The sequence below is a fragment of the Sceloporus undulatus genome, chromosome 6, assembly GCF_019175285.1.
Source record: "Sceloporus undulatus isolate JIND9_A2432 ecotype Alabama chromosome 6, SceUnd_v1.1, whole genome shotgun sequence".
NCBI lineage: Eukaryota > Metazoa > Chordata > Lepidosauria > Squamata > Phrynosomatidae > Sceloporus > Sceloporus undulatus.
In genome coordinates this window covers 152,837,327-152,856,496 of record NC_056527.1, presented here as the reverse complement: position 1 = coordinate 152,856,496, position 19,170 = coordinate 152,837,327, and the positions used below count along the sequence as shown (strand labels likewise).

The 19,170-nt window shown below is 39.1% G+C and overlaps 1 protein-coding gene across 2 annotated transcripts in view; it reads left to right on the top strand.

The window, feature by feature from the left end:
• Positions 1 to 19,170, top strand: part of IREB2 (iron responsive element binding protein 2) — a 34,138-nt gene that overhangs the window by 12,951 nt on the left and 2,017 nt on the right. Inside the window, exons 6-22 of one of the 2 annotated variants that reach the window (XR_006104503.1) lie at positions 551 to 620; positions 1,496 to 1,679; positions 3,278 to 3,417; positions 4,782 to 4,953; positions 5,406 to 5,506; positions 6,969 to 7,085; positions 7,604 to 7,763; positions 8,505 to 8,640; positions 10,252 to 10,336; positions 10,805 to 10,961; positions 11,506 to 11,630; positions 11,799 to 11,903; positions 12,680 to 12,822; positions 13,287 to 13,434; positions 13,522 to 13,644; positions 14,824 to 15,009; positions 15,775 to 17,528. Coding sequence is in view for 1 of the 2 variants with exons in the window: in XM_042472757.1 (XP_042328691.1) it covers positions 551 to 620; positions 1,496 to 1,679; positions 3,278 to 3,417; positions 4,782 to 4,953; positions 5,406 to 5,506; positions 6,969 to 7,085; positions 7,604 to 7,763; positions 8,505 to 8,640; positions 10,252 to 10,336; positions 10,805 to 10,961; positions 11,506 to 11,630; positions 11,799 to 11,903; positions 12,680 to 12,822; positions 13,287 to 13,434; positions 13,522 to 13,644; positions 14,824 to 15,009; positions 15,775 to 15,885 (2,263 nt within the window). In the remaining variant the exon portion in view is untranslated. Of the gene's footprint in view, positions 1 to 550; positions 621 to 1,495; positions 1,680 to 3,277; positions 3,418 to 4,781; positions 4,954 to 5,405; positions 5,507 to 6,968; positions 7,086 to 7,603; positions 7,764 to 8,504; positions 8,641 to 10,251; positions 10,337 to 10,804; positions 10,962 to 11,505; positions 11,631 to 11,798; positions 11,904 to 12,679; positions 12,823 to 13,286; positions 13,435 to 13,521; positions 13,645 to 14,823; positions 15,010 to 15,774; positions 19,165 to 19,170 lie in introns of those variants that run through there. The other variant, XM_042472757.1, reaches the window with a different exon arrangement.

The window sequence follows — 19,170 nt, the reverse complement described above, 5'->3', positions numbered from 1 at the left end:
TCAAGGCTCTTGTTGGAAAGGCAGGATAGAATACCTCCAGGTATATATATGTATTTAATTTATTCTAAATAAGAGAAATTCCTTTAGTCTCTCACACACTGACTTGTTACCTGACTGGTTTTGTAATTGGCAGTAACAGGTCCAGATATGACGATAACCAGTTTTCTTATCACATAAGACATGAATGCAACACCTTGCTTCTTGCTGGAGGTTATGTACTCTAGAAGTGACTACTGGGTATCTTTCCTTAGTTGTGGATTTCTGGGTTTGTAATCATATATACACTTACGTGGAAATGAATCTCTTTTAATTCATTGGTGTTTGTAGGCAAGCATAGGATTACATTGTGAGATTTTGTTTATGTTAAAAACTGAAACATTGTCACTTATAACAACAGAAACAGGCTTTAAAGCAGCGATTTGGGGATATAAACATGACATTTGCCATTACATTGAGATAGAAAATGCCTGCCCCACTCTATTCAAAATGACTATGCTTGCAAGTATCAGCAAACTATCAATATTAATGTGTGCTCTGTCTTTGTTCTCAGGCCTGAAACAGTATTAAAAAACCAGGAGATGGAATTTGGTAGAAATAGAGAGAGACTCCAATTCTTCAAGGTATATTGATTTTAAGGTGGTCTAATACACCTCCCCATGGGTGGGGAATGTTTTTCATGTCAAAGGGTGAATTCATTTTTATGGGGAATGTATTTTGAGTGGGGCTACAGCCAAAGGTATAAGACCAAAAATACCAGCATGTTTTAATATAAAGGTCTTACTGTCTGTAACTAAACGTTTCAACTTCTTGGGCAAGAGACCTGTAAAGAGCTGGGGAGCCACCAAACTAAAGTATTATGGGAAAGGAGTGTGAACATTTGTGGAATCTCAGCATGCTGGATTAGGACCCCAAGAGGATACCTTCTCCGATCATAGAAATTGGGTACAGGCTGGTCAAGTGGAGATCTCTTTTCTGTATTTTAATTTAGATGTTTCAGGCAAGAGATTGAAGATCGGTTGGGTATAGGAATTGTTGTGGCTTCATTTTTAAGAATATGCAGTTGTTGCCAGAGAGAGGTGGTAGCTTTTGCTGCTGAACATCACATTCTTGTTTTCAGTCTGAGTCCTAATGGTGATTGTGTCATACTTCAGGAAAAAGTGTAATGTGGCAACAAACAACCTTGTAAAGTTTTAATTCCTTCAAGAGATATTACACTTTATGTGCAGAGAATAAAACAATTTTATAAACAATAGTGTTGCTTTTTTCTTAATTTGGAGAATATTTGCTGAAAGTCTGGATTTTTAAAATAATTTCAGCAATGCTTTAAAATTCTTCACTAAAAAGATATAGAGCTGGTTTATTGAGGGGGTGTTGAAGCCATTATTTGAGTACTCATTTGCATTCATGGTTTATATCACTAAATCCTTGCACAGTTTAGAGTGTGAGACACTGACATCTCCCCCTCTCTCTCTCTCTCTCTCTCAAAATAAACTAGTGGGGTTCCAAAGTTTTTAGGAATGTCTCAGTAATTCCTCCTGGAACAGGAATGGCACACCAAGTAAACCTGGAATACTTGTCAAGGGTTGTATTTGATGCTGAAGGCTTTCTCTATCCAGATAGTGTCATTGGCACTGATTCTCATACTACAATGGTGAATGGCTTAGGAATCTTGGGATGGGGTAAGTTTGCTGGAGAAGCTGTTCCCTTTTTTTAACTAGTTATTTCTGTAGGGTAATGTTTTGAAATGTAAATCCTTTATGTTGTTTCCAGCTTATGGCAACTCTAAAGCCAGCCTATAACGGGGTTTTCTTGCCAAGATTTGTTCACATAGGGTTTTCCATTGCCTTCCTTTGAGGCTTAGAAAATGTGACTTGTCCAAAACCACCCTGTGAATTTCCACGACTGAGCAAGAATTCCAACCTTGGTGTCCTAGAGTCCAAATCCAACACTCAGAGCCACCATAACATACTGGCTCTCATTTTAAAAGACCTACATAAGTTTCTTAACAGGAAGGTAGCAGGGTCAAAGTATTGGTGTGAATATTATTTTCCCCTCATTTTAATCTCCTCTGTGTGTGTGTGTGTGTGTGTGTGTATAACAAAACCACTTCACTAATTCTAACCTGAAAGCAAAAAAGATTCTACATTATTTTTCTTAAAAATAGTTTTCAGATTAATAATTTTAAAACAGGGTTATTGTATATAATTCTGGACAAGGATGGGGAATGCACAACCCACCAGATGTTGGATTCCCATTCCCATCACTAGCTGTGTTGTCTTGGGATGATAACAGGTGCAACATTGAGAGTCATGCATTCCTTATCCAGATGATTTGAGCCAAATATCTTTAGCATCCCTGTGCAAGTAGTACAAGGGCGCAGGTAAAGACACCGTGAACAGCTGCTCCTAGAACAGTAAGAACTGCCTCTTTCTTTCTTTTCAGAGAAATTAATTATTCTCTTTATCTGAGATGTTGTTTGATATTTTGACTCCTCTTTCTGTCTTTCTTTGGGTCCTTTTACATGTTTTGTCTGTAACTGTTCTTAAACAGGCACTGCCCATTCTCATATTAAAATTGAAGTATAATCTTTTGCATACATTGGTCGGCTATAAATCTACATATAGTGGACACCTGTACAACACCCAGTTTCAACTTTCTACAGGATGTCTCTCAGACTCTGGATTCCTTACATACTGTTAATACAAAACCGGCCAGTTTGTATAGATTCCAGTTGAGAGAGCACAGAAATACATACTGTACTTGTTAGTTAGCTGAGGGAATGTAACAGACAATACTGCGTGACATCCTAGAAACCAGGGTGGCATAGAATATCTGAAATAACTTCCTGGAAGATATTTACCTTTTATTTTGTTGTTACTGACGAAAAGTAAAGTTTAGTTGAGATAAAATCTGCCTGAAACAACCATTGCAGAGTTTGCTGAAGAGGGAGATCTTTCTTTGTTTCACTAATGTAAAGCTGAAAACATTTATCAGCAAATTGAAAGGTATACTCAGCTTCAATTTCAAATTTTGATTATAACAAATACAGAAATACCCAGCAAGCCTGGAAATCTGCTATCGTGGGATAGTTTCCACTTCTTGTTTCAGAATCTTTAAATAGAAGCTGACTCAGTGTTCAGATCTTCTAACTGGGAAGAGAGTTCATAATTCTGTGCAGAAGATATTAACTTCCGGCAAAACAGATTCTTCAAACATCTTAACATGTAATTAATCAATTCATTAAGAAGCTGTTAAGTGGTGTAATTTCTCTTTTCAGGTGTGGGAGGAATTGAAACAGAAGCGGTCATGCTAGGATTGCCAGTCACTTTCACCTTGCCTGAGGTGGTTGGGTGTGAACTGACAGGCTCAGCCAGCCCGCTTGCCACATCAATTGATGTAGTCCTGAGCATTACAAAGGTAACTGGGAGCTCTCTTTGTTGCCAGACAGGCCATGGTATCGTGCAAACTCTACTGGAGGTGAAATGTATAGTCTGGGTTTTCTCAAGTTACAGTGTTCTTAGGAGTGGTTTTACAAGGCTTCACATGTAGTTAAGCAAGGGGAATTTGTTACTTCCTTCTTGGGGTGAAACAAATATAGAGAAGAGACCATAGGTTAGTGGTAGCGAACCTGCACTTTGCATGCAGGGGGCATTCAGCTTCAGCCCCTGGCATCTTCAGGTAGGCCTGGAAAAAGCCCTGGAGAACTGATGCCAGTCATAGGGAAGGGAGTACTAACTATTACTTAGGCCACAAGTTGAAATTAATCACAATAAACCATCAATTCAAGCTCCATCCACAGATGTTAGTGCCACTCTAAGCAAATCAGTCTCAGGACTGTCACAGGTTACAACAGATACACAAACAACATCATACATTTCAACCCTTTGCAGTACCAGATGTAGATGTGCCATATTTCCATGTTTAGCAAGCTCTCAATGAAGGTCAGGTGAGATCCTGTGGATCAACCCGCCTTTTGAAGGAGTAAAACTTCCAAAAGCATTGGGTTTTTCCCAGACTCTTAACTTGTGCCGTCTAAGTAACTACACTGCTTGTTGGTGTCCCAATATCATGCTTAGTAAGCGTGGAGCAAGGACACACATTCCATAGAATCATAGAATCATAGAGTTGGAAGAGACCACTAGGGCCATCCATTCCAACCCCCTGCCATGCAGGAAATCCAAATCCAAATCAAAGCATCCCTGACAGATGGCCATCCAGCCTCTGTTTAAAGACCTCCAAGGAAGGAGACTCTATCACCCTCCGAGGGAGTGCATTCCATTGTCGAACAGCCCTAACTGTCAGGAAGTTCCTCCTAATGTTCAGGTGGAATCTCTTTTCCTGCAGCTTGCATCCATGGTGGAGCCCTGGTGGCGCAGTGGTTAAATGCCTGCACTGCAGCCATTCACTCAAAACCACAAGGTTGCGAGTTCAAGACCAGCAAAAGGGCCCAAGCTCGACTCAGGCTTGCATCCTTCCGAGGTCGCTAAAATGAGTACCCAGACTGTTGGGGACAAATTAGCTTACTTGCTAATTAGCTTACTTGCTGTTCACTGCTATGATCTTTGGAATAGCGGTATATAAATAAAACAATTATTATTATTCCTCATAGGGCATTGGTCATCTCTTCCTTGCATTCCTGTGTCATTTTCATGATAGAATTGTAGTGCTCGTTTGAAAACCTTGCTGTAGAGTTTTCCCATTTTTTTCCTCAAAATGGTGTGTATCTGTCTGCTTATGTATCTATACATGGTTGTATTCATGCTCTCTCTTTCTCTCTCTAGCAACTAAGGCAAGCAGGGGTGTCTGGAAAATTTGTGGAGTTCTTTGGTCCTGGAGTTTCCCAGCTCTCTATAGGTGACCGAACCACAATAGCAAATATGTGTCCAGAATATGGTGCTATTTTGAGCTTTTTTCCTGTAGATAATGTGATGCTGAAGCATTTGAAGTATACAGGTAAGGCTGAAGTTAAAGGTTTCTTAACAGTTCACACAGGAACCAGTTGCCTAAAGCAGTGCAGTATTTTACAGTGTTTTGTGGGAGGATCAAAAATTTCCCACATGTTGTTATAATTCATCTGTCCTATTATTGTCTTAGCTATCTGATAATGTGTAATGGTTATTTGGGAAGAAAATTTGTATAATTTCATTCAGATATTTTGAAATGCTACAATTAATCCTCACCTCCCCCCCCCAATCTTTGTAGAGAAATTGGAGGGGGTTATTGTTTGAAGTAACAGATGCTTGTGAACCTTCTAGCAAACTGAGTTAGGAAAGATAGTCAAGTTTGTAGAGTTCCAGACTTTTGTTGTGTAAATTGTATTCAGGTGATCTGCTATGTTGTCTGTCAGCGAATTGTATTTTTGCTTAGGTAATGCTTTTTCCTATGTCATCAAATATTTCTCGTAGGCTTTGATGAGGCCAAGCTTAAGTCCATGGAAGCATATCTTAAAACTGTGAAATTATTTAGAAATTATCAGCTTCCCACTGAAGAACCAGAATATTCCCAGGTAATTACAAAATGGACTTGCCTCCTTCAAAATTTCTGTAGCTTGTGTCTGTTTTGATTTATGTTCTTTTCTGAAGCCTTCGCCTCCTCATTCAAGGGAATTTTTTATTCCTCCTAAGAGAGAGGTTGATTCTGTATCCAACCAATTTTCCATTCTCTGTTTTTTCACCTATGATTAGGTTTGTTGCTCTCCCCTATTTACCTTGTTGTTGTGTGCCTTCGAGTCATTTCCAACTTATGGCGACCCTAAAGCCATGGGTTTTTTTTGCATGTTTCTTCACAGGGGGTTTGCCATTGCCATCCTCTGAGACTGAGAGAGTGTGATTTGTCCACAGTCACCCAGTGGGTTTCTATAGCTGAGTGGAGATTCAAAGCCTGGTCTCCAGAGTCATAGTCCAACGCTCAAACCATTAGACAGTGCTGGCTCTTTACATTACAATGCTTCTCACATTAATATTTGGCAAATAAAAGACCTATGAATGGTCAGGAGGGGAGCGGCTGAGAAACAGCTGCTGTGGGCTGTCATCTTTAATATTAAGTATCTTTAGCTCTTTCTGTTCCTGTGATTCTTAGAGCTCCTGAAATATTTTTTCAGATATACTAAAAGTCTCTTTCCTTGTATATTACACTATACATCTGTGATAAATCTTATCTTTGTTTGCATTTTAATTGTAAAGTGCTTTGGTAGTAACTCTTGGCTGAAAGGCAGAGTCCAAATAGAATTTCCCCCATCTCCTAAAATTCTCATTTCCTAGTTAGCAAGCATAAATCTCAACATGTCTCCCTGACATTCCCCCATAAATAATGCTCTTGTTTGACACTTGTTGTGATTTAAGATATAATTTCTTTAGAAAGGGAGATGGAATCAGCTATGAGAAGACTTTCACCCACCATATTTTGCCAGAGTTGCACAATTACTGTGGCTTACTGTGATCAAGCAGCATGACAGTGAGTAAAACAAATCAGAAATGAGAAGTTTTGTGTGACATCTGTACCCACGTTCCTCATTTGTTGCTCTCTAGTGAGTGAAGCTTGTAAACCAGGAATGAAGCAGAATCTATTGCTGGCTTATGAATCTTGGCTTTGAGAGCAAAAATTAGGAGCTTGCATTCGTATTACACAAAATTGACTATTTCTGGTTTGTTTTACCCACTTTTGCAAAAGGAAGCATAAAATGGAAATGAACAATGAAATAAAATGGAAATGAATGCAACTTTTACGTAATAGTTACATTCCTAAATTAAGTGGCTTTTACACAGTCATGTATAGTTTTAAAGAATTGTGCTTCTCCTTTTGCCAAATGGAAAGGTAACTATTCCAGTTTGTCTGCACAATGTGATTTTCATAATTTCCTAAACCACCTCTCATTGAAAAAAAGAAGCTTGCTGTAATATTGAATACTTGACATATGTTTGGTGATATAAATTGTGCAATCATTATTAACAATGTATTTTGTCCATCAGATTATACAAATAAACCTGGAATCAATAATGCCCTATGTTAGTGGTCCCAAAAGGCCACAGGACAGAGTGGCTGTTATGAATATGAAAAGTGATTTCCAGACTTGCTTAAATGAAAAGGTATGTGCAGTTGAAATAAAAAGCAAATGTTAAGTTCTTGCATTTTTAAAACAAAAGCATAATTTCTTTTATGCAGGGGAGGAAAACCCACCTCCTTTCATTGTCATGGGATTTTGCTGGGAGGGTATGACTTACCAAGCGTGGTATTTCAAAATCATAAGTAACATCTAGTGTCAGCTTCTCAGACTGAAAACTGCAGCAAATATGAGGGCTTGAAAATATATTCTTGCCCTCTACCTGGAATACTTCAATTCCACTATATACAAACCCAAGTATTTGGATTGGTCCACACATTAGTCTCCTGTACTAGAAGTATTTTAGTACATACTGTAACATACCCCATGCCAGGCTTAGACAGAATTAATGGAATAGTTAATTCTACTTTCCTTAAATCAGTGGGCATGTTGCAACTTGATTTTGAATTCCTAATCACCAGGATAGAATTTTAGGATTTCCCTTGTCTAAAGAAGATTGCAATGTTATGTGATTGTCTTTGCAATAACGTTGTGGTCTTACAGGTTGGGTTTAAAGGCTTTCAGATTCCAGCTGAAAAGCAAAATGATGTTGTTCCTGTTGAGTATGAAGGAAATGAGTACCAGCTGGCTCATGGATCAGTTGTCATTGCTGCAGTTATCAGCTGTACAAACAACTGCAATCCGTCTGTAATGCTAGGAGCAGGTATGCTTCATCTTGTATCATTTACTTTTTTTCTTCTTCTTGTTATCTCAATAAAGCTGTAGGTCAAAAGCAAGCAAGTCACCATCCTGTTAATCTTGTAATTACAGAGAGCATACAAAAGAATATTTGCCAGTGTAGCTACAGCAGTTTCTTTTCTTTAAAGCAGTAGGTCCATGGTGATCTTTAATACTGGTGACTGAAGACGGCAATAATGCCAAAATGCTTGTGATCCTTGTTACATTGAAGGACTGTTTAGATCTGTGGTTATCAGTCTTCCTCCAGTTAAATATTCATGAGCAATTTTTTCAAATATATGGACTATTGGTAGTTTCTTATATTTATTTTAACTTTTTAATATTTGTTTGTTGCATATATATTCATTTATTTACTTCCTGACTCTGTCTGCTTTCCTATTACATTTCAAATGCCTGAAAATGTACTGTAGTAGTTGTTTTCTTACGCAAATTCCCTTTCAGTTGCTTTATTGATTAATTGTCTCTGGTCCTAGTTCTCTGCAACACAGCAGATTTAGCACATTTTCAATATTGTGCACCTGGCAGAGACAGTTGTTCTTTAAAAGGGAAGTCTTGTATCTGAGCTACTTCTCTGTGCATAGGCTGCAATCTAAACCTGTTGTTTTACCTGCTGTAACAATTCATCTGCGCTCAACACAATTTTGCCATTTAGAATGCTTGTTGTTCTTTGTCTGGATTTTTAACTATCTTTTCTATTATTCATTAGGTTTGTTGGCCAAAAAAGCTGTTGAAGCTGGTCTGACTGTTAAGCCTTACATAAGAACTAGCTTATCGCCGGGCAGTGGAATGGTCACACATTATCTCAGTTCTAGTGGTGTTTTGCCATACCTCAATAAACTTGGGTACTGACTCTTTTGATCATCTATGTACTGTTTTCAAAGGGTGTACATACAACACAACATGTTTCAAATACTAACATAGAATCATAGAGTTGGAAGAGATCAGAAGGACCATCCAGTCCAACCTCATGCCATGCAGGAAATCTCAATCAAAGCATCCCTGACAGATGGCTATCAAGCCTCTGTTTAAAGACCTCCAGGGAAGGAGACTCCACTACACTCTGAGGGAGTTTGTTCCACTGTCGAACAGCCCTTACTATCAGGAAGTTCCTCCTAATGTTGAGCTGGAATCTCTTTTCCTGGAGCTTGCATCCATTGCTCCGGGTCCTAGTCTCTGGAGCAGCAGAAAACAAGCTAGATCTCTCCGCAATATGACATCCCTTCAAGTATTTACACAGGGCTATCATATCACCTCTTAACCTTCTCTTCTCCAGGCTAAACATACCCAGCTCCCTAAGGCGTTCCTCATAGGACATGGTGTCCAGACCCTTCACCATTTTAGTCGCCCTCCTTTGGACATGCTCCAGTTTCTCAATGTCCATTTTGAATTGTGTTGCCCAGAACAGGACACAATATTCCAGGTGGGACCTGACCAAATAGAACAGAGTGGCACTATTACTTCCCTTGATCTAGACACTATACTTTTATTGATGCAGCCTAAAATTGCATTGGCCTTTTTAGCTGTCGCATCGCACTGTTGATTCATGTTCAACTTATGGTCTACTTGGACTCCTAGATCCCTTTCACACATATAAGTCTAGTTCAACCAGGTGTCCCCCATCCTATATCTGCATTTCATTTTTCCTCCCTAAGTGCAGTACCTTGCATTTCTCCATGTTGAATTTCATTTTGTTAGCTTTGGCACAGCTTTCTAGTCTATTCAGGTCATTTTGAATTTTGATCCTGTCCTCTGGAGTATTTGCTCCTCCTCCTAATTTGGTGTCATCTGCAGATTTGATAAGTATGCCCCCAATTCTGTTATCTAAGTCATTGATAAAGATGTTGAATAGCACTGGGCCCAGGACCAAATAACCACAAGGACAAGGGCTGTGGTGACAGACTGGGAAAGCATTGTCTAGCTTCTGAATCAGTATTGTGTAGCTTACAGATTTCTTAGCAGTTGATTCATTTAGTGAACATTGTGCTGTTTGGCCAAAGCATGGGTAATTAGTTCAAGAGTCCAAAAGAGTTCTTGCAGAACATGTATTTAAGTTGTGTGGTACCAGAATTCAAAAATAAATATTTTAAATATTGTGACAAGATTATCTTATAAAGACATGTGCATGGGAACAGAATTACCTGCCTTATTCCATGTCAGATTATTTGTCCATCTAGGTTAGTTGTCCATCTGCAGTTCCCCACAGTCTTGGGTAGAGAATGGTCTTTTCCCACCTGTTATCAAATTGTTTTCTCTTTCAATCCCTGGCATTGACCATTTAAATCTAGGTCTTCATCATAGAAAGCATTTGGTCTATAACAGGGTTGCAGCCAAAATTATAGTTTTAGAATGCTCCTATATATTTTAGGGAAACTTCAGAGACTGAATTGCAATAGATACATGAATGAAAAACTAGTGCTCACCAATAAACCACTAAATCTTGGTTTTCATTTTAGATTTGAAGTCATTGGCTATGGATGTTCCACATGTGTTGGGAATACTGCTCCTCTGCCAGAAACCATTCAGAATGCAATTGTTCAGGTAAGTTTTAACAACCGAAGCATAGCAAACATTGGCTTTTCCTGACTGATAAGAAAAAAAAAGGAAATGCTTTATTCAACAGCATAGATTTTCCTCTCAGCCTGGTCACTTAGCTTTTCAAATTGCTATGTTCTGATGGTGGGCATTTCTTTACCCAATGTGCATGCCACAGATGATACATTCACCTGATATTATGCTATACTTGTCACTTCAGTATTCTCTCCCTAATCTGCAAAAGAGTTAATATGTTGATGCTGTAGGGCTCCAATGACCTTAGGAAAGAGTCTGTTGTCATCTGCAGGGTTAAAGTCTTGTTGACTTTTGTTTAATCCTGGGTGGTTTATCATAGACACTTTTGGATAATAGGATGTCCATAGGCTGCCTTTGGCTTTTCCTTTATTGCAGATAAATTTAACTAAATTCTAACAGTTGAAAGAGTGAGAGAAATATGTATTTTCTATCTTTCAGGGTGATTTGGTTGCTTGTGGGGTTTTGTCAGGAAACAAAAACTTTGAAGGCCGTCTCTGCAGTTGCATCCGTGCCAACTACCTTGCTTCACCACCTCTTGTTGTTGCTTATGCTATAGCAGGAACTGTGAATATTGATTTCCAAACGGAGCCATTAGGTAACTATCTGTATGCTTTCAGCTCATATTTAATAGAAGGCTTGTGTTTTTGTTTGTAGTACTTGGAGTGCTCTACCTATTTGAAACCAAAAATTTATCTAGTATTTGGAACATCTAGGGAGTGGGGAATCTGTGGCCCTCCCAACATTGTTGCAGTGCAACTAATGTTGGCCCTAACCAATTTAGCCAAGTGTGAGGAATGATAGGATTTGCAGTAGAGCATCTTCAGGATAGCCACATCCCTGGTCTAACGTGATACATTTCTTCATCCCTGGTCTAATGTGACACATTTTGGCCTCGCATCTGCTGACCAGCAAAATTTCTATTCTGTCTTCCTGCATCTGCTAGCACAAAAACAAAGCTATCTTCTGTAACCATTTTCAGAAACAGTCTCTACACTAAATGACTTGTTTACATGACAGCTATGGAGACTGTGTGCATGTAACTTTTCTGTGTGTTTCAAAGTCAGGGTTGGCAATATTTTAAAGAAGGGTCAGTGTTTTATGTGGCACTTCTATTACCTATATATAAAATCTTTGCCTAGGAGTCAGTCCTGATGGGAGAAGTATCTTTTTGCATGATATTTGGCCTACGCGGGAAGAACTTCAACAGATGGAAGAAGAGTTTGTAATAGCATCCATGTTTAAAGAGCTGAGGCAGAAAATGGAGGTAATTGTTCCAAATAATACTGATTTTGGGAGCTGTGAGGGCAAAAGGACTGAAACTGAATTAAACGAAAAAGAGCAGTTACAGATAAAAAGACAAAATATTGCATTTCATTTTGGGTTCTTTGCTTTCATAGTACTTTATTAAGTGGCTGTTTTTGTTGTTTTGCAGAAAGGAAACAAGCTATGGAACTCTTTGGAAGCTCCTGAATCCATTTTATTTACATGGGATTCAAAGTCTACATACATCCGATGTCCTTCATTTTTTGATAAATTTGTACGTATGGTAACACTAGATCTGTTCATTTGAGATTTGCTGAATCTAAGCAATACTCTGCTTGTTGGTTTCCCAGAACATTTATGGGAAATAGTCTTCCAGTCTATAAATAGACTTTGGGAAATATTCTTCCAAGTTGGGCTGATTATAAGGTATAAGTACAGTATCTGCTTTGTGATTTGTGCAACCCATTTTCTGAAGGTTAATAAAAAAAAAGACTTACTTTTGGAATCAAAGAAATCTGAATTTAGGAATGTGTTTCAAGTATGAGGACTAGATGGAAATCGCAATCCTTCTACACATAAATCTGTTCACAATTTCTGTAAGGTTGCTTCATTTCAGCAGAGTAATTTATAGTCAGGGCCAGGGGATATATTAGGGTTCTGCTGTTTATACTTTTATTGCTATCATTTGGTATGTTATGAATAAATTCACTACCAAGTCAACAAAATGGATATATTCAGCAAACAATATACAGCTGTACATGAGCCATAGAGTCTCAGCACTCAGCGTACTATATTACTGCTATTGTTTAAGAATTGGACATTAGACTTCATTTCCATTCCACTTTGGCTCACCCATTCAATTACCAGATTTGCATCCTGTCTTTTCCTATGCTACCAGATGGACATTCTGGTTTAATTTGACAGGACTGCTTATTGTTTCATTACCTCCATCTTTGAAATAAACCGAGTTGTACCTAGCCAGCTATGTTTTCACCTAACCAACTAGGAAAGTAATGTAATCATTTGTTTATTTACCTTTTCACCTAATAGGCCAAAGACCCACTTCCACCCCAGTCCATTGAAAACGCACATGCCTTGTTGTACTTGGGAGATTCTGTAACAACTGATCACATTTCACCTGCAGGAAGCATTGCAAGAGGCAGTGCTGCAGCCAGATACTTGACAAACAAAGGGTGAGAAACTTCAGAGGAACCTTGGGAAACATGAGGGATGAGGATTCAGCTCATTATTAAAAATGGCTTTATTCCAGAATTTGCTCTTTAAAGCAGATAAACACTATGTACCATAACTATAAAGTAGGTTATTAAGTAGGAATAACTGAATTTCTTTCAGACTTCTGGTCAGAATTTATTGTATAATCTCTATATAGACAATGCAGTGTCCTCCTTAACGCAGAGCATTTGCAGAAATACCACTTGGTGTACAGATAATTAGGCAGCATTATTAATGCAAACATAGAAAATAATGGTGTCCATGCCTACAATTTATTTCTAATTAGCATATGATGTATTAGAAGTGATGTAAATGCACACATACACGTATATATTTGAGTTTCAGGCTTAACTAGGATTTTAAATCATGCTAGTGGGCAAAATCCACTTCCAACATTTAGATTATCTTCTGTGGTCTCTTGTAGCCTCACACCCCGTGAATTCAATTCATATGGTGCTCGACGGGGCAATGATGCTGTGATGACAAGAGGAACTTTTGCAAACATAAAGCTTTTAAACAAATTCATTGGGAAACCAGCTCCTAAAACTGTCCATATTCCAACAGGACAGATGGTAAGGATATTTGTTCAGACACGAACATTACTGGGCAACTGTTGTTGAGGATGTCCCATAATCTCTCTCCCATCTCCTCTGCTACAGTTGGATGTATTTGATGCAGCTGAGTTTTATCGGAAAGAGAATATACCTCTGATCATCTTGGCAGGCAAGAAGTATGGACAGGGGAGCTCAAGAGATTGGGCTGCAAAAGGACCTTTTTTACTGGTATGTTTACATATAAAGTAAATGTAAGTTTTGAGAGTGTTCATTATTTCAGGCTGCACAGTTCCTACTTGGTTATTTTTCAGTTTTGTAGAACTTAACTACCAAGGGCTTGGAACCATGTTTGGCCATGGAAATCCACTGAGTGACCTTAGGCAAGTCATACTCTCAGCCTCAGACAATCCTGTAATGCCTAAGGATTGCCATCAATTGGAAACAGCTTGAAAGCAACAACAACAGAACGTAACTGTAACAGTCTGTTTCTTGAAAATAATGTTTCATCTCTACATTTACAAATTGGGACCACATTTAAGAAATTATAAGCAACTTAGTCAACTACTTAAAATAGGAGTCATTATCGTTTCTGCACTTGGCAGTTTATTTCAGAGGCAATAATGATTCTGGCTGTACCTCTCTCTCTTTCCTCCATTTCTTCACAGTAATGTCTACTTACATTTTTAGCACTTCTATCCAAATCCCATCATTCTGATGAATCCTAGAGTTGGAAGGGGCATCATGGGCTATTAAGTCCAGCCACTTGCTCAGTGCAGACTCTTCAGCTAAAGCATCCCCAGCAATGGCAATAGCAAGAACATCTCTATACTGCTTATCAGTGCACTTAGGCACTCCCTAAGCAGTTTACAAAGTGTCAGCTAATTGCCCCCAACAATCTGGGTACTCATTTTAGTGACCTCGGAAGAATGCAAGCCTGAGTCGAGCTTTAGACCTTTTACTAGTATTGAACTTGCAACCTTATGGTTTGTGAGTGAGTGGCTGCAGTACAGGTATTTAACCACTGCGCCAGCAGGGCTGGTCATCCAGAGCAGGCAACTGTCCAGACCCTTCTGGAAGGCATCTAGAGAAGGAGACTCCACTACCTCTCTAGACAATTGGTTCTGTTACCAAACCTCTCCTACTGTCAAGACATTCTTTCTAAGGTTCATTCAAAATCCATTCTCCCGTAACTTCAAAGCATTAGACCTGGTCCTATCCTCTGGGACAGCAAAGAATAGACCTGTTCCTTCCAGAGGGTAGGTCCAAATCTAATTATTTAAGGGTAGAGGCTAGCTTCATATTTCATATTTCTCAATTTTCAGTTTTGAGATGACATCCCCAGCAATTTAGTATTACAGAAATTTTGGAAGATTAGACTGTCTGAACCAGATATTACTATTTCTACAGGGTGTCAAAGCAGTTATCGCTGAAAGCTATGAGAAGATCCATAAAGGTCATTTAATTGGAATGGGCATTGCTCCACTTCAGTTCTTCCCAGGTGAAAACACACACGTTTTGGGCCTGACAGGCAAAGAACAGTTTTCTATCGCCTTTCCTCAAGAGCTATCCCCTGGAATCATCGTAGACGTAAAGGTACCTCAGCTTGACTTCTCTGTACAGACAGGTTGTAATATTCATGCCATAAAGATAGTTTATGTAACTTGACATTTCACCTTACAATGTCCTGGTTTTTAGGAGTCCTTTTGGGCTTGGAATTCAGCAACAAAACAAGCTTTAGAAAAGTGTTCTGAGAGCAGTATAAAAGATGCTGTGCCATGCTATCAAAGGCGATTGATAAAGAGAAGGCTTGAATCATGTTCATTGGAATAGTAATAAAATGTAATTGGGGCATATTGTAGTCTTCATTTCTTATGGAGCACCATCTTAGATACATGCAGAGCTATGCAAAGGCAAGGCACAGGCAGCTAGCTACCTTGGATAACAGAATAGGCAAATAGATCCAACTCATTGGAGTAGAAAATGAGGGTTGCCTTTTCTGACTAATTAGTGTCCAGCATTAAATACTTTTGCATTGCCACTGCAGTAAGGAATAGAAGCTACATGATAACATCATGCTATTGTAGAGCTTAGGAAAATGTACATTTTTTGAGCTACATGCCAAGAATGTCCCAGCCAATTTAAGTTATTTCCCATGTTCTCTGTGCTCTGGTGCATCTTTGTTTCAGTGGGGCTTCCCCACAGTACCTTTCGTTCAGCATAAGGCTGGGGCAGGGCTAGCAAGAGGAAATGTATTTGGAATTTCTGTTTCTGCAGTAAATTTTTCTCCTAGTAATATATATTTATCCTGTTGGAATAGAGTCCTGACTGATTTGTGCTTCTGCTTTTTCCTCTTTTAAGACAAATACAGGTAAAGTATTTCACGTGCTCGCCTCCTTTGACAATGACGTCGAAGTAACATTATACAAACATGGTGGCGCTTTGAACTACATGATTCGAAGGCTCTTGTAGAGACCTGTTCGCACGCTGGGGAAGGTGCGTAAATAGGCCAACCCCCTGAAGGCTTGTGCAGACCTCACCCTCTTGACGGAACTGTATACAGTCCCACTGCGCTCAGATAACTTCGTCCATGGATGTAAAAGATTGTGAATTGTTTTAGTGACTGCAGCAAGATCCTTCCAGATTTTAAAATAATACTCGAATGGTGCTATTGACATTGCTAAAAAATTGACGTGCGTGTTGTGAAAAAGAAGCTGTAAGTATGGGGGGGAGGGGAGGGAGCGGGTTGTCCTAGAGCATTTTGTAAATAAATGATGTGAAACCCTGAAACTGAATTGTGGTGAAAATTTTAAGCAAGATCACAACTTTTAGTTGTATTTCCCCTTAGTTTCGGCACCTTTTCACTTTCTATTGCTGCTTGTTGGTTTGAGAGCAGCACATGATTTGGAATTTTAACAGGTGGGTAGCTTCTTTTTTGTTCGGGTGTCCAGGCCCCTGAAAATCCAAAGTCTGCTATTAGCCACTGGCCTTGATGCGTGTGTTGGTTGTAGGTTAGGAGGCTGAAGAAATCCCTACATAGTAGACACAACAATTTTCTTTAAGCGGATACTCTTGAAATATGTTGGACTACAGCTCCCATCACCCTAGCAATCATGTCTCCTATCCTTCATTGGGTGGGGATGATATGAGAAGCAGTCAGATGCCATCTGGAGGGTGTAAAAGTGGGGAACACTACTCTGTGAGAACAAAAGATTTTTCTTTGAAGAACGCAAACCTTGAAGACAAAACATCCCATTTTGAAGTATTTGTATTTGCAAACAAATAAGGTTGCAGCATCCACTCTTGCTTCATTCAAAATCAAGATGGCTTTTGATGAGTGATTGTCAGGGACCTTAACTGCATTAACCTGACCCCTTGCTGAATCAGCTGAAACCGTAACCTTGTCTCTCACCCTCTCAGTCTTTCCTGAGTTTGCCTTTTGCAATGAAGAAAAGTAGATAAAAGAATTGAACAGAAGTAGCTTTGTTTGTGTGCCACAAAAACAACAACCAAGGGTCCTAGTGGCCACTTAAGAATTAATACAATTGGAATAATTTTTTATGGACTGCAGCCTGATTCATCAGATGCATGGAATACTGCCTCAGTTGACAGACACTTACACACAGGTTCCCTTCACCCAAACAAGTGTGTAAATAACTGCTGAGGGAGCACTCCATGTATCTGATGAAATACAATAGGCTGAAGTTGCAATAGCTTATGCCAAATAAAACTTCTTAGTTTCCAAGATGCCACTAGACTCTCCGCAGATAAAAGAGCAGTAACCTGTGCTCACCATCACCAAGGTTTGAGATGGTTCTTTTTAACTAGTCTGTCCTTTCTCTGCTTTTAGTGAGTGATCAAAATTAGCTGAAACCTTTGGCCTAAAGAGGATTGTAAATAATTGACTACTTTGCTCAGGCAATTTGTGGTCCTTTTTTCCCCTATTAACCAGACAGGCATCCATTCTTCAAAAGATTCTTGCATTCTAGCCCAGACTACCTATTATATCAGTGCCTTGTCTCGTAACATTTGACTGTTTCAATGTTGCTATAGGAAACTTTCCTTGATAAAATTTGGTATATTTTGCATCTCAGCAGGACAAGCAAAGCAGGCTGGTGAGTTTGTTGGGTTCTATCAGACCCTTCTTAAAACACTGTACCCTAAAAATGGTTCTCTTCATGATGTGATCTGTGGCAGTTACTTTATAGTGAGAAGCAAACTATAATTAAGAATTACCTGTGGCAATTATTTTACAGAGAGCAGCAGACTATAATTAAGAATTGCCTAATTCATGTACACAGTATAGTCTTTCTTCTACTCTAGGAATTTTGCTGTAGAAAAAAAACTGCCCTCGGTAATTAAAAACTCAGTTTCAGAGTATTGTGTAGAGAAGCCATTTAAAAAATAAGCCTGACGTAATAGAATATCTAGTGAATATTATATTATATCACTGACTTCTGAGTTGCAATTTGGAAATTAAGTTATATGGGGTGGATAGGGAGGTTACATGGCCTGGAAACGTGTTCATGTCCAGCACTTTGGTTTGAGGTGGACACCCATCTCTGTTACCCTTTTGAATCCCAGTTACTTTTCAGTTGCGGGGGGGGGGGCAATAAAATCCTTAAGCCTGCCTTCCCCAACCTGATGCTCTCTAGATATGTTGGACTTTGATGGAAATTGCATTCTTAATTCATCTGGAGGCTCCTGAGATGAAAAAGATTGTTTTAACCATTTGTCGGTGGAATTTCATAGATTACCCCCCCCAAAAAAAAAACATTTTTGGATCAGTATCTTCTATAAAATAACTACAAGGCCATCTGTGCCCCTTTCTGTCACCTTACAGCCATTTTTTTTCCTGATTAACTGTCGATAAATACACTGATATCTCTTTTCTGCATTATTCTTGTTCAAAATACCTGGCAAAGTCATTCTGGCCTAATTATCCTTGATGTAATGGTATATTCTGCATCTTAAATAGGGAAAGCAAAAGAAGGATCCTGTATGTGTAGCAATCTTTTAATTAACTTTTCCAGTCTAGTGAGACTTTCTCTGTTGTTAATGCAAGTGGACATTCTTCCTGACTCTCAAAACTTGCTTTCCTAAGCTGGTATGCCTTTAAGGGACATATCTGTTTTTGCCTACTACTGCTCTGAAAACAACATTCATACATTTTTCTGGAAGGCTCATTTGCATCTGCAGCTTGTGCACAAGCATATGTTCCCAAATCTAGTAGAGCTTCAGACACAGAGACAGAGTTCTGACGGTATTACAGGTTGAACGCCCTTCTAAAAAGCTTCCATCAGTACCCTGACATTGATACCTAAGCTTGAACTTTCCTTTAAGTGGACTATTTTCAGATCAGGTCCAAAGAAGGTGTAGTTGTTTCCCTAACAAAGTACACTATCTTTCTGCTTTATAGGCCCACATGATGTGCATGACCAGCAAGGCTAGAGCTGGCTTTCTGATTTTGGCAAAGTGATTTCATGTGAACAGGGCTCTTTTTTAAGTCAAAATACTGCCAGGAGTGGTCCAATGCCTCTGTCATTCCTTGGGTTCCCCCTTCCAAATGTCAAAGGATTGTGCTTTCCAGGCAGTAGGTCCTATGGCTTTGAACTCAGTAGGACAGACTTCACAGTTAAGATGCCTAGATTTAGGATGTGTATCTGAAATTTTGGCACAGTTTATTCTAGTTTTCAGTACCTGCCAAAGGCAGAGGCAAGTTTTCTTCCTGCAGCTTTCCACAACCTGAGTGATACA